The sequence below is a fragment of the Nanorana parkeri genome, unplaced genomic scaffold (genome assembly GCF_000935625.1).
Source record: "Nanorana parkeri isolate BGI_ZX_2015 unplaced genomic scaffold, ASM93562v1 scaffold2, whole genome shotgun sequence".
Lineage (NCBI taxonomy): Eukaryota > Metazoa > Chordata > Amphibia > Anura > Dicroglossidae > Nanorana > Nanorana parkeri.
Window position 1 is genome coordinate 1,380,983 of NW_017306270.1, and position 15,630 is coordinate 1,396,612.

The 15,630-nt window shown below is 39.7% G+C and overlaps 1 protein-coding gene across 3 annotated transcripts in view; it reads right to left on the reverse strand.

Annotated features, from left to right (window-relative positions):
• CRTAC1 (cartilage acidic protein 1) overlaps nucleotides 1–15,630 on the reverse strand; it is a 416,360-nt gene that overhangs the window by 138,324 nt on the left and 262,406 nt on the right. For all 3 annotated transcript variants that reach the window (XM_018563297.1, XM_018563372.1, XM_018563447.1), the window contains exon 5: nucleotides 1,975–2,131. In XM_018563297.1, the coding sequence (XP_018418799.1) occupies nucleotides 1,975–2,131 (157 nt within the window). The remainder of the gene's footprint in view (nucleotides 1–1,974; nucleotides 2,132–15,630) is intronic.

A 15,630-nucleotide genomic window follows, 5' to 3' on the forward strand; every position in this document is an offset into this window, starting at 1 on the left:
ACAGAGACTTTCTATTTAGCAGGTAGCATGGAAAGTAGCATATACTACTATTTAACGCTACAGTGGAAAAACACTTTTACAGCGTAAAAGCAATAAAGTACATTCCAAATACTAACTTTTTCAGATCAATATGAAATTCCTGTTAACTCAGATAATTATAATGTATTATATTCTAAAAATGACATTGCGTTAAATCACTGCTGGAGAGAACACGTTTGACTTTTTATCCAGACAGCATCCCATTACACAAATATCAGATTTATATAATTAGCCAAGGATTCCAATCAGTTAGCCTCCGTCTGATTGTACAACCCAGGTGAAAGACCTATCTGATTGGTTGCTGTGGTTTAGTTCACTTTACACATCATCACTGCTTTACACACTGCTGTATAAAAGGATCCCTTTTTCTAAGATAAACATGGAGACTGCTGACTTCTCATTCCTCAAAAGCTAAATGCCTGGAAGTCATGAAGGCTCGCTGGCTTCAATTATTTGAATGCAAATAGCGATTTCTGACTTTTTGTGATCTGCATACCTGTTCCAGGTCAGCAATTCAGAAAGTATTGAGGTGGGTCAGCACAAGAGCCAGGTAAGTAGTATTTACACAAGGAAGTCAGCAAAGGCAGACCCATACTTTTTGGGTCTGGTTCGTAGTACTGCACGTACATTACAGGAAGTTGGCTCTTGTTAGACGTGCAGACGAGGGGTGCCCGCCTCTTCTTCCGGGTCACTGTGAGCTTTTTACTGCTGTCTGTATCCTCATTAGAAAGATTTAATCTCACTTCCTGCCCTTGAGGCAACAGGAAGTAAGAGGAAATCTACCCCTAGTTAGGGAAATTCACTCCTGTAAGAGTGATCATGGCAAAAAGGAGTCTCCACTGAAGCTTTATCACCAATCCTTGTTTCCACGACAACCCAAAATTTTCAAAATCCAATTGTTACAGGGATAGAAAGTGAGGTGAAATCTTCTGAACAGGGGCACACACAGCAAAACAAAACTTTACAGGGCGTAAACCCTTCCCTATGCTATCCAAAAAAAAAAATTGGCTGGAGTTACACTTAAAACATTTACCTGTTCCAACTTACATAAAAGTTCAACTTAAGAAACAAACCTACAGACCCTATCTTGTTCGTAACCCAGGGAATGTCTGTATTTAGTTCTGAACTAGGCTTTAGTGGGTTGAATAACCTATTGGCAATATAAGAAGCCAGCATGTCATTCACCTTCAAAGAAACTAAGAAAACAAGAAATATCAGACTTAGATGGAAACATCCTTATTGGAAATTGTGATTTTTTAAAAATCTATAGCAGTTTTTCGCAACAGCTTTAGGAGTATGAAAAATCATGAGGCACCTCAGTGTCGAATGTTAAAAACCTAAATGTAAAAAACGATGTGTGACCTTAGGAGGGGCCCCATGCAAAAACACAAGCAACATTTGGTTCCCCCTTTGGTTCCCCCTTTACATCAGAGCCATCCCTTTAAATCAAGAGCCCCTTTCACATTAGACCCCCTTGTACATCAGAACCCCCCTCTCACAGGAACCCTCCTTCACATTAGAAGTCCCCCTTTACATCAAGAGCCCTCTTCACATCAAAGGCTCCCTTCATATCAGAAGCACTCCTTTCATGAGAATCCCCCCTTTACATCAAATCCCCCTTTCAAATCCGAGTTCCCCCTTCACATCAGAAGCCTGGCTACACCATGGAAAGGCATAACCCTGTGTGAATATTTCAAGGCACCCCTGAGGAAGCCAGAAGGCTCCCTGGTTAAGGAAGGCTGATCTATAGCATAGTGTATAACTACTTTCACTTGAATTTTAAAGCGTAATTGAAACAGTAAAAAAAAGTCCTTTAGTACCACTGGCAACACACAGAAGACACCTCCAGGGTCAGGTCTATCAGGTCCTTATCTCAACTTGATGCATAAAATTTTCTATACAAACATCAACCAAAATTAAAACTATTACAAATACCTGTATACTTATTGACACCTGCTTCAGCTGCCACATTGGAGAGGACAAGGACTCCCCTGGACAAGTCACTCGCTGCCTCATCAAGTTCAATCAAAGCATGAGGGCCCACTCTCCGATCTGCATAGTTTGCAATGTAAATGGAGTATCTTCCTGTACCCTACAAGAAGAAGCAGAAAGAGATAACATTACAGATATGGTTTAATAAAAAAATATAAAAAGATGAGTCAAACTTGTATTAACATAATATCATACTGCTGAGTGATTATCAGTTTGCATTATACAGTATGTTTGATTAACAAAGGCAATAATATAGCATTTACATTCACTGCTCTAGGCACTGACACCAACCATCTTATTTGTAGGAAATGAGGGGAAAGGAGAATACATCTCACTTCATTACAATTTCATGTTTTATCATTAAAGATGAACATTTTAACAGCTTTAATTTAGAAAACAAAATCTCCAGTAAATTTACTTCATCAGACTGTTTGTGGATAATGGTTCTGTTCATCATTTGGAGGTGCAATATTACCTGCTATATAGGGTGAAAAGTTAGGGCTCACTGGCAACAGAAATTGCATTGTATGCATCAGAGAGACTTCAATTCCTGGCCCAGGCAAAAACATTATAGGAACATTTCTTGACAAATGTTACATCCAATAACACCAGACACATAAAAATAGCTTTACACTTTACACATTTTTTTATGAACTTTATGTTTTTTGCTTGGAGAAGAAGGAGTAATTATAAGTGTCTGTGTCCCCATCAAAATCATTACTGAGCTGTCTAACCCTTCATTCTCTCATCTCAAAGGCATCCTCAGCTCTGGGACCAAGGCTACTCAAGCATATTAGAGCAATCTGCATCATGCCTTCCAGCCAAACTAATGCAAGTGCCTGGTCTATACATAGAGTCATCTAAGAATAGATCTATAATTAAATGTTAATATTTTAGCTGGAATTGAAAAAAAAGTATTATAAATGGCTGAAATATCTTTGCTGTGGAAAATACTTATCATGTACAGTTCGGTGCTGGTCACTTGTCTGGAGGTCTAGGTACTCAGTCATGTGATGTCTGCTGAAGGGGTGGATAAGAGTTGAGACTGATTGAACTAGCCCTTCAGTAGAGGTCACATGACAAGATGACTTGGTCTTTAAACAAGTGGCCAGCACTAAAGGAAACCTGGAGCAACATTATCTCCAGAAAGGATAAGTATCTGTGCTGCTAACAAAGGATCTATTTATACATTTATATTAACATTTGAGTAAAACCTCACATTAAAGGTACACACACGTAAAAGACAACTAGTAAGAAGATAGGATTGCTGCAAGAATATTTTTTAGAACAATCACAGTAAAATGATGCATGGTTGCACCAACCTTATCTCTGGAAATCAATAGTGATTGGAAAAGTCCAACCTGAATGATTAATTCTTCCAAGATCATTTGGTCATTGGGGACCTGCACAGGTCACGGCTAGATTATGTAGATCATTCTCCAATCAAAACATTCTCCCACTGATCACCAGTGTAAGGGGTCCTTCTCCCACTGACTACCAATGTAAGGGGCTCTTCTCCTATTTTTCACAAATGTAAGGGGGCTCTTCTCCTACTGGTCACCAATGTAAGGGGGATCTTCTAGTGCTGGTCACCAATGTAAGGGGGCTCCTCTCCCCCCCGGTCACCTGCGTAAGGGGGCTCTTGTCCCACTGGTCATCAATGTAAAGGGTATCTTCTCCTACTGGTCACCAATGTAAGGGGGCTCCTCTCCCCCCAGTCACCAGCATAAGGGGGCTCTTGTCCCAGTGGTCATCAATGTAAAGGGAATCTTCTCCTACTGGTCACCAATGTAAGGGGGGCCTTTTCCCAATGGTCAACAATGTAAGGGGGCCCTTCGCCCACTGATCACCTCTTTTAAAAACTTACATCTAAATGACCATATGGTAAATACGTGTTAATACATTGAACTTGCTAAGATCTACCCAATTTGTTAAGCTATATACGACCCCCCGTCCTAGAACGTCCTAGATTGTTCACTTCTCCTGCCTTCTCCAAACTCTTCACCCTTTAGTGAATAACCCTGACAGAATTTCATATTTTATTTAAATTACAGTGGGATTAAGATACAGGAACAGTTTAGAGATGAGCAATGATTTCTGGAGTTCCTCTTAAATTGTGTTTGCATGCAAACATCCCACTTCTTCTTTGCAGTTATAAGTTAATTTGTGCCAATAAAAGTACTTGAGCACTATAACTTTTGCACACATTTACCATACTGCGGATCCCAACAGTCATGGACTGATTTATAGATCTGTACTAAGTCTTCCGACGGCTCCATCAAATCTCTGTTTGTCTGCTACATTTAAAATAACACCCACCCGTCATATGTTTCTGTAGTCTACTCTTTCTACTGTTTGTAGCCGCACAAGTTTAGTTTGGCATTGCATCATTCATATACAGAAGCTTATGAGTGCACAAAGCTACAAAATAAATGATGGAAGCCATCTGAAATTCTTGCCGCTGGAATGCTAAAAATCACTAAACATAAACCAAGCACTGATTCATTTATTATACAACAGAAAGGTACAGGTGACCTACTAAAGTTGCATTTAAAGCCAGACACGAAAAGTTTGCATTTAAAGAACTCCAGTTAAACATTTTCTTAACCCTTGCAGTGGGGATACCCCTGCACTGCAAGGGTCAAGTGCTTGTTTTTGTCTAGGGTTAAAAATAAAAACATTATATTCACCATAACCCTGGGGCTGGCTTGCTCTTAGATCGGTCCTTCCAGCATCAATCCCCCTCCCATTCTGTAAATCATTACGTTCTATACACAGTGTATACGTACGCAAGTGAGGACACTGAGGGGCACGCCATTGTTGGAGGGAGCGCTGTCACAGCTGGCCAGATCTGAGATTCGGATGAGGATTGTTTTTTTTCTTTCCTCTCTAGACAAAAAAGAGCACTTAACCCTAAATTTTTTACTTGAGTTTAAATTCACTCAAAAGACATGAGAAACAGTGCAGCAGTCATTTTCATTTTCTCCCCAATGTTCCTTTTGTGTGGGTGGGCTTTTATCTAAATCTGCAGAGCTCCCAGCTGTCTCTCTTTTTTTTTGGCGGGGGGTCAGCTCTTGTTTTGGAACTAAATCCTGTCTCTCTCTCTTCTCCTCAGTAGTCCTTCCTCTTAGTCTCATGTATTCAAATACCAAAAAGTTTACATTGTACTGACCTTCTCACCCAACAGTATTGCATTTGATATTGCCAAACCTCCCAAAAGTCTCATTTGTAACCAAATCCCTCTGTTTCTCTTCCCTACACAGCTGTCCCTCTTTTTGGATTTATGTACGGATATCTATGACAAGGTTCTACTTAATTATCAAAAGTATTATTCTGCACTAAATCTTTTATCTAATTTCTTAGTCTGGTTTACGATCTGTTGTCTATAACTTGAAGATGTAATGTGAATTTAGATACATACAGACACAAGGGATTAAAGGAAGTCTCTCATCCAACTTGGTGCAATGCTAAAATGGCCTTATGTAGTCAAACAGCTGTTAAAGGAGAACTATGAGGTGAGTGCTTTTCACTCACCTCATAGTTCTAGCCGACCTGTGACAATGAGACTGTCACAGGTCGGCTCAGTAGATCGAGAGGTGAGCAAACACATACGGCGTTCGCCCACCTCTCGATCCTGTCACAGCTCTCTGCCGTGACAGGGGAGGGGCTGGATTCCTCCCTTCCCGCTCCGATCCGCCAGCGCTGACTGGCGGATCGGATGGGGAAGGGGGCTGGTACAGCTGGCTCTGCCTCTAGATAGGCAGAGCCAGCTGTCACTCATGCAGCTGGGCGGATCCAGACATAATTGTCTGGATCCGCTTCAGCTGTGGTGTCTCAGTAGCTGGGGTGTATCCCACTAATATTGTTGGGATCTGTCCGGATGCAACATGGCTCTGTGCTGTCAGCAGATGAAGGCCATGAGCCTGGTATCTGCTGACTTTCGTTCACAAAAGTACATTAGTAAATAACTCCTGTGATCCAAAAGAGAAGTAAAGCCCCCCCAAAAAGTTTTGAAGTTACTTCTCTTTTATTTATCTTGTTTGCTATTCTTTAGGGTCATTATTAAGAAAAAGTAATGATGAAAAGACAAACATGTCTAGTTTTTACCAATCATTTCTGGCATATAAATTCCTAATGGTCCTCATACCTAGGGGCCTGGCAGGGGTGTGTCCAATGCTTAAATACATTTAACTGAAGAGGGCCCTGTTTTTCATCTCAGAAAGTTGGGAGGTATATGTTTCTAAACCCCAGTATAAAAAATGTTGTGGCGACAAAAGGCTTAAGGTTTAAGAGATAATTTTATATTTGTGAGTTCTTCGTGATCTTAATGGGTATTATAGCAAGAGGTATTTCCTTTTTCTAAATTCTGTGCTCAAAAGGTGTCCCATCCCTAAAAGTATGTAGGTATTAGCCTGTCATTTGAGATCAAGCCTTTTAGAGTGGACATGCTCCCCTAAAAAGAGGGTGGCCTAGAAACATCAGGAGGGTAAACTCGTTAGTCATAAAATGAGGATATAAATTACAATAACAAATGCAACTTTAATATAGAGGCCGGTCCTGCTTTTTCTGTCTCATTGGACCCCTTAGGAAAAACCAACCTTCCCTACAGCCCTGGCCCTTTACTGCTTGTAATAGAGATTGAACTTGTTTCTTTTTCAGTGGAAGCAAAGCAAATGTAGAGCCTATGGGGTTGATTTACCAAAAGCAGATAGGCTGATCACTTTGCAAGGGAAATTTTCCCTTAGCTTAATGAATGAGGTGGAGCCCTGCTGACTTCTATCATTCAATCACATGCATAAAACAATATATATATATATTTTTTCCTTGCACATGATTGGGTATTCTTGGCAAAGTGATTTTCCTCCACATTCACTGAGCTAAGTGAAATATCTCTTGCAAAATGAACAACCTATTTGCCTTTAGTTAATCAACCCCTATGACAATGGTTAAGTGATGGTTTCAGATGTAAGGCAGTGCCGATGTAAATAGTGCTATGTGAACTGCAGCGACCACAGCAACCAATGCGATTTCAGTTTACCATAGACATCCTTCTAATATTACTGATCTGAGAGAAAATCACTGGCTGGTTATGCCTGCAATACCCATATTTGCTTACTGCGTTCTATCTTTCTGCGTATATGTCTCTATGGATATGGCTCTGATCTCAGGATCTGTTCTTACCCTTTAAATATCCCACGTCTTCATTTATACATTGGAGTAATTATAAAAGGCAGAGATTGCCCGAAGCTGCCATAAATTTTCAATGAAGCATGAGAGTGCGGCAGTCTTTGTTGTACTTTTACAATACCGGAGAATAATTGAGGAGAAGACTCCTGTTTCTCCTCTTATATACGGGAATCCTGCATCCAGTCCATGCAGCTCACTTAGCCTGAAGTCAGCACAGTGAAAAATGAATTCTGATTCAGCATATTTGATTGTTTAACAGTTCTTTGCTGATAAAAGCTGAAATAGAATTGGTATCTCTGTATTGCAGCAATTTTTACATCATCGCGGCTATTTGCACTCCCTTTAAAAATAAAGAATATTACAAATGCTTCAGGGGACGATAAAGACTTGTACATAATTGAGGTGTAGTAATCTGTTAGGATTGTGTTTCCTCCTCTTTTTATGTTATTTCAGTGAAGTAAAGCTACCATAAACATAAATGTGATCCATCTTTATCCACTCTGTGCTTTCGGGGTTGCAGTGAGGAAAAACAATGGCTCAATTGGGTGGCTGTCCAAAGACAATGAAATTTCAAGTTAACCAACTTGCCCTGAAAGCAGATACCTCTTCTGGTGTTTTCATCCTTGGCCACAAACTCTTCTCTGACACTATCTGAACTTGTTGTTTATGTCCACATAGATTTGAGTGATGTACCTTAATACTATAAATGCTAGGAGTACGTCCTATTTAAAGTGGGGAGTCACTGTGCAGGCAGTACCAGCATTAGAAAAAAGTTTGGGCCAAAGAGTGTAAACTCTGGGGGAGGCTTTCAGGGAGAGGAAATAAATACTTGGGTCAGGGGTCTTGGTTACACTACTTATGAGTTCTGGAGCCAGTGGACTATTGATCTCTTAATTAAAACTTAACTTGTCCCTAAGGTAACATTTACATGGGCAATGGATGTTGTAGAGTATCCATCATCCACTTCAGTCTCAATATAGCTCACACTGCTTTTAATCTTCTGCCGGGAAGGAGGAGAGGATGCTGAGTGAATAGCTTAGCACAAACCAAGCATTGCAAGGCAACATTTGTGTCAGTGTAGTGCAATGTTATGCAGGCGCAGTAAAAACTTCGTATTACACCATTCAATTCATTACGTCCTTGCAGACTTAGTGGTTGAGAGTCACTTGGACGACCTAAAAAACAAAACCGAGTTAGCAACTCTGGCTGGAAAAAGGGATGGTGACCATTTTGTTGTAGACTAAAAGAGGAACTTGTTTGGTTGACTTTCTAAGAAAGGTTAGAGAGTCTGTGCTCCAGAGAGCCATTGTGGAAACTGGTGTACAGAGGAGACTAGGCAGTGAGCTGTGCAGAGCAGACAGCGGCAGAGGAGAGACTGTGCTTTGCTGCTGTACAGGCCAGGAGAGCAGAGAGCTATTAACGGCTGTACCATTCTGTGTTGTGCTGTGGAGCTGTACATTTTTATGTTTAGCATTACAGCCCAGTGATGGCAGTTAACTGTTCCTCTCACTCTCAATTTAATCCAACTATTATAACTACTAATAAATACTATAACTAATCTAACTACTATTATCAAACTTTTCAGAGAGAAACCCACCCTTCTGTTCAAGTCATCTTACAAGTTCAGCATCTAGTATGTATAGCAATGCTAACTGCCGATGAACAGATGGCCCTAAGTGGGAAAACCTGCATTCCTCTAAATGAAACGTAACACATGAACATATAAAGCAGCAAAAAAATGGAAATAAAGTGCTATCCGGCAATCTTATAATAACTCAAAATGCGTATTCACTGTTTAAACCACTAAAATTTCCAATAAACCCGCACGCCTCTGAATATTTAAAGACTTTTATCACCAATGAAAACTCAGCAAAGTGAACTATTTAGTAAAAGCTATTCAATGAACATTGGTGTTCAGTAAACTGCAGACATCTCAAGGTGTTAAACCCCCTTGAAACATGTTTCAAAGAATCCGATTAGCACATAAGAAAATGAAGTTTTCTGAAAACTAACACTTTGAACTGACACTGTGCTCCCGGAGCCTCAGAGCAAGGTTGGGAGAGGTCACAATGATGTGGTGAGAAGATGATTCTTCACACAAGAAAATGAATGAAAAACGATTGTTTGGGATGTGCCACAGACAGCATTCTTAATTATTTATGTGACACTCTTATCTGGAGAATGATTTAAGCTGCTTTTATTATACAGTAAGCACAATAGTTTATCTTTGTAATGGTGTTTAGGTCAGCACACCGCTCATTCAAAGCAAAAAGCAATATTTCACTCTTCGCTTTCCACCTTTCCACATTACATTGTAAATGAGATTGTGCAAAGATGGTAAAAAGCTTTCTGAATCTCTTGAAACAAATGTGCTGTATTAAGGAGTGGGTGTGAGTCATGCGTGGACGTCAGTTACTGGAAATCAGAACCTTAACCCTGACTGTTCTGTCAACCACATTAAGAGAAGCTATGCTCAAAATGTTAACTTAAAGGGGTCTATTTAGAAACAATTTGCAGAGCAATTCACTCTGCGAATCTCTGAACGCTCAATCTGTGTGAATAGAAGCAAGAATGAATGTCCTTATTATATTTTCTTTTCTGGTCACATGTAATGTAATGAACACTAGATGGAACTGAGGAGAAATACCTATAGATACTTATTTCCTATTCTCTTCAGCTCTATCTAGTGGCCATAATTGAGCTCAAGGAACTATTGATGAAATAGGTGGCATTTTCCCAGTGACATTGGCTATCGTGGAACAAGCAGGGGGGCTAGAATTAGGGATGTTCAGATACCAAGTACCGTGCTCGCTACAAGTACAAGTACAGATCCTGGGATTTGTGCATCCCTGCTTAAATGTATGATTTTTTTTTATACATAAACATATATAAGGGATGCACCGATACCATTTTTTCAAGTACCTCACAGGTTTTTTTAAAAACAATACAGACTAATGATTTCAGGACAGTGGTGGTGCGCCAGGGCCAGGTCACAGCTGTAACCACTGCAACCCTGGTAGTTCTCATGAAAATGTCAAGTATCGGCACTGGTATCTGAACATCCCTAGCTTGAATGTCTCCTTTCTCTGGCTCACCCCTTCCCTCCCAACCCCCTTTCTTTCTCCTTTACTCTCATCCACTCATATTTCTTTACCTATACCTCCATTTCCTCGCTCCTATTTTCTCCTCTATTTACTGTTCCTCCTTATCATTTCCCGCCCCTTACTCTCCTTAATTTACAGCATACTAAGTCCGATCCTTCCACTGATGAAGTCCAGGTCTGACTAAGATCACTACCTTGATTACCATAAGGACGGATTATACTCCTCACAAGGTTAGACCATCGGCAGCTTCAAGTTTTCATTTTCAAAGCTTAACTTTGAAAGAAGCTGATTGACTACTATGGGCAACTGCTCCAGATTCTGTCTGCTACAGTTTTGAGAAATTCCCCTCAATGTATCTTCACCACAGACCATGTTTGTTATCAATAATGGCGTTCCACTGTGTTTGAGGGCAGGTGCTTATTGCTCTTCCTCCACTTGTTCGAGCTTTATACTTTGTAAAACACTTAACAAATTCAGATTATGATACATTTTTCTCACTATCTTGCTGTCCCAATATGAACCCCCAGAATGGTTAGATACTACTCGGTTAAAATAAAATTGTCACATAGCTGGCCCGTTCAAACTCGAATGTATAAAAAGGCAAAAAGGAGAAATTTCCTTCAACGATAACCACATGTCAAAGCGTTCAGTAGATCCAGAAATTGGGACACAGCTCAAGTTAAATGCAAATCTCAACTTTTTCTCCCATAAAAGCAGAGATTGGTCTTTAGACTGTGGCCTTTCGGTAACCCCAAATAAATTTTTAGGAGTGTGCTGCACAGAAAACCAAACTAACAAGCAATCAGGGCTGAACTTGGATGACTAAGTTACACTTACACATCAGTTATGCAGAACTGCACCCACAACAAGAGGCATGCACATTTCATTTACTGCCCCATCAGCTTGTGCTGTAAGGCTGTAAAATGAAATTGAAATGCTCCAGACCTAACTTGCTAAAATGCCTCTCTCTCTCTCAATTGTTTATGCTCTGGCTTTCCCACTGTGGGCCAGATGAAAAGTACGGCAATAAGAAAGCCTTCCAACCATAGGCAAATCTATATCGGCAATGTTGTAATTCTAAGAAAATTAGGGCTACAGCTATCCAGACTCATCGTGCCTCATTCCAGGGCATAATGAACATGTACAAAGGTACAATATAATGGTCTACAGTTTTACATCCCCAGAATTATCTCAGATTGTGTGTTTATTGGTTTAATACCCACATAAGAATCTAATGTTCATTTATTATGAGGTTCAGCTATGTGTAGTTATTTTTGGATATTGGACAAATGGAACAGACTAAAGCCAGATATGGACATCAGGCCGATTTGTAATTCAGGGAATGATGACAGCACAACATAAAAGAAGCTAATGAAACAGGACTATTTTTTTCTTTTTCTTTTTTTACTGGAGTTTTCTAGCTCAGTTGCAGAAAATAATTTACGCTTAAAAAGTTAAATCTACTTAGTGTGATATATTGGAGTGGCAATGCAGTAAAAAGCGCTCAGCCACATAATCCCCTCTTAGCCATTTGAAACATTTATCTCGCAGAAGTGTGTATTCAGAAAGTGTTTGAAAATTTAAGTCCAAAACAAAACGACAAAAGATAACTTGTATTCATTCAAGAGGAGGCCAAAAGATTTCTCATAGAGAAAGTTTAGACAACGCAAGTGCCTACAAGACAAGATTTTTTTTTTCAGTCACTCGAAGATGACCACAGATATTCAATGATCATTGTCCGACCCCTCCAAGATGGTCTTCATGTCTTTGGGTACCTTGACCTGAATTAGGGCCGCAACAACTAATCGATTAAATCGATAATAATCTATTATGAGAATAGTTGGCACCTATTCTCATTATTGGTTAGTAAGGGAGAGAGAAAGATATATATACATATATATATATAAATAACACAAGGCCGATGTATAAAGTCCGAAATGGTGATATGGATATATATATATAGATATATATATAGATAGATAGATAGATAGAGAGAGAGAGAGAGAGAGAGAGAGATTTTTTAATGAATTACAATGTGTTTCAGCCAAAAGACATTGGATTCCTGTCAACTGTTCAACGTGCACATGCACAATCTAATGAATGTATGCATGGCTATGTGCACATGCTCTTAAAAATACACACTTAATCCTTACTTGCACAACTGCCATTTGCATTGTTCGTACATATGTGTGTGTACATACATATGCATAAATGTTTTTCCTATGTGTAAGGTACACTGAGTGCCATTTAAACCTATTAACTTTAACATTCCTTGATCATTTGCAAAACACGCAACTCTACTGTAAAGCTGAATGGGATATGATGTGCCTATGTAAATGTCAGCTGCCTAATATATGAGAAAAGAGAACTCCGCAAACACTTGAATATGTTAGGGCCTGTGTCAATAAGCTTTTGTTTGCTTCAAGTGGGTTTTGTATTCTCATACATGCAGCAGGTCAAATGCAGCTCAGGAGATCAAAAACAGGTCAAATGTACCCATCAATCAATTCTGAATGATGTCTCAAATGGATGTCAAATCGATGCCATGGACACAAGCCCAAAGCCCATTCACACACGCTCAAGCCCATGAACATAGTGTCTTAACGAGCAAGAAATATTATATGTTTATGAAAGGTCTGTCCATTTTATTGTGATATTTTAGTTATAGGTAAAACCTGGTGAGCACTCCTGACTACTTATTTGTCTTAGATATGTCAACAGTAAGACCTGACCATAATTTGTACTTAGTTCTCACCCACCTTTTAAGGTTGCAGCACCCCTGGTTAAATTTTCCATTAAATAAAAAATGAAAACTTTAATAGGGAGGGTTGGTACCCCCTATATTGGCCACAGCAACTTTGCAACCCCAGGAACTATTGATGCAATATATGGGCCGCCCGAACATATCAGCCGAAAATGTCACTTTTGGCAAAATGCCAAAGGTGACATTTTCTGGCTCATATAGCGGTGCATCCATTCTTTCTCTCCTCCCTCTGGGCGCTGCTCTGTGTCCCAGAGCGGAGTAGAGAAACTGTCATAGGCGACCGGTGTCTCTCCCCGCATCGCTCAGCCTCCTGTCACAGATCGGCAGAGCAGTGTGGGTGGAGACAGCCAGCGCTGTCAAAGCAGGCTGAGCTCCACTCGCTCACTGACACAGGAAGAAGATCGGGTACAAGCAATCAGTGATCAGTGATCGCTGAGTGTTTGTAAATAATTGAGGACAGAATATGTTGACTAAATCATAAAAGTTTATTAAAAAATAAATAAAAATAAAATATTTGAAACAATTTGAAAAAGTCAAAATAAAAAACATTTTGGGTTTCGGCCTGACATTTTTTTTTTCATTTTGGTTTTGAAATTTTTATTTCGGTGCACCTCTACCAGGAACTCAAGCGTCACTATCTCATTAACTAAGTCACTGCGATCGATATATAAATAATTGCCAAGTAGTTTAAAGATGAACTCCAGTTAAATAACTTGGATCACATATTGGAGCTGCTTTACCTGCTAAAGGATGTATATTATAGTTAACTATTTCCTAGAAATTACATTGCACTGCCAAACAGTGCAGGCAGCTTGGCAACCTGAATTTGTTTCTACTGACGTTAGAGAAATACAGAAGGGTCATCGCTGTACCCTCAGCTTGTGATGGAAAAGTGAAGCAAGAGCATTCATCCATCTATTCACTCTGCATTCTCCTTCTATCAGCTTGTTCCTTGTCAGGACATGTGTACTGCACCAAACCAGATTGGTCCTGATAGCGATTCTTTATATATGCCTAAAGTTCAAATGTAATCACTAAAAATAAATCAACCCATTACCGTTGAAATGACTGGTCTTGGCTTCTTTGGCAATTTTGTGTCCATTGTCAAGAACCAATTTAATGTTGTGGTGGAAAGGGACTGAAATTACTGCAATGTAAGTTAAAATGCATTGTGATTGATTTTCACCCCAATTTCAAGCATCTGTTCAAAGCCAATAAATGGCAGATTGCTGTGGAATTTCCAGTTTCAACCAGCCTTGACGTGAATAAAAAGTTTGAAGGATTCAAGTGCACGGCCAGCATAATCAAGACACATTGCCATCACACCACCGTTGTTGGCTCCAATCAGCAGAATATTGGGGGAACACAATGAGCAACACAACTGCTGCACTGCACATTCAAAGAGGGTTCTACTTTTTAATATATTGTTCTGAAAATGAGCAACTTCTTTCAAAGATATGTTTTGCTTCAATTATGCCAACAATTCAGCCAATCTAAATCTTTAAATTTTCTTCTTTGCATTCTTTTTTTAAATTTGATTTGTACACGTTTGGGCATTTGCAGTTAGATGGTTACTATGCTAACATGCCTACTGTGCGGTGACCAAAGTGAAAAGAGGTTAATAAGACGTCACTCGTCTCTATGGTGACCGGGTGTCAATATGCGTAATGCACAAAAGTGATAATTTTTAAAGATTTGTTGTTATTATAGGTGTAACTAAGGAGGGGGCAGCAAGGTCAGTTGCTCAGACTTCAGGGGGTAATATCACAGTAGCAGTAAAAAAAAATAGTTATAAAGACTTCAAAATATAAAACATGGTCATATGACATTTTCCCATTACTATAATACTGCTGCATAGATAAGAGTAGGCTATACCACACATAACACAGCCCCCTTGTGAGCATAAAACAACCTTCTACATTATGATGACACTTTCATTGGGGTAGTGGCAATAAAAGAGTCAAGCATTGTTGAATCAGAATCCATATCTGATGCAAAGCATACATTGCATCATAAAGATGGTGGAAATTTAACTAGAATTGTGCATGATCCAACAAGTTCAGAGCATTACTGTAAACCATGGGCCTAAAGTGCAAGTTTGCCTAGAAAGCTGCCCCTTTAGAGAGGAACCTTGGTGGGGTAAGGGAAAATCAAATGACAGCAGGTACAATTACAGTAGCTGCTAACTTTTAAGAACCAAATACTATCTAGTCTGACTGTCTAATCTAATCTATCTAGTCTGACTAGTCTAATCTAGTTTGACTGCACATGAAGTCTAGCACGTTCTTCCATGAAGCTAATTCTTTGTAGGGTTTCTTCCCTTCTGCGCAGCCATCTTGAATTCATGAGACAGCTGTCACATCCTGATTACTCACAGCCTGCTATTCACTGTGCATGAACAAGATCTGCACTGCAGGGAAACTGGTCTTGTAACCTCTGGAAATATGTGATGTGAAGTGTGGGGAGAAGAGCAAGGGGACATCATCCTCCCTAGGCAAGGAAGTGGAAGCAAGTACCACCAAAAAAAGGTACTCGCTTCCCAAT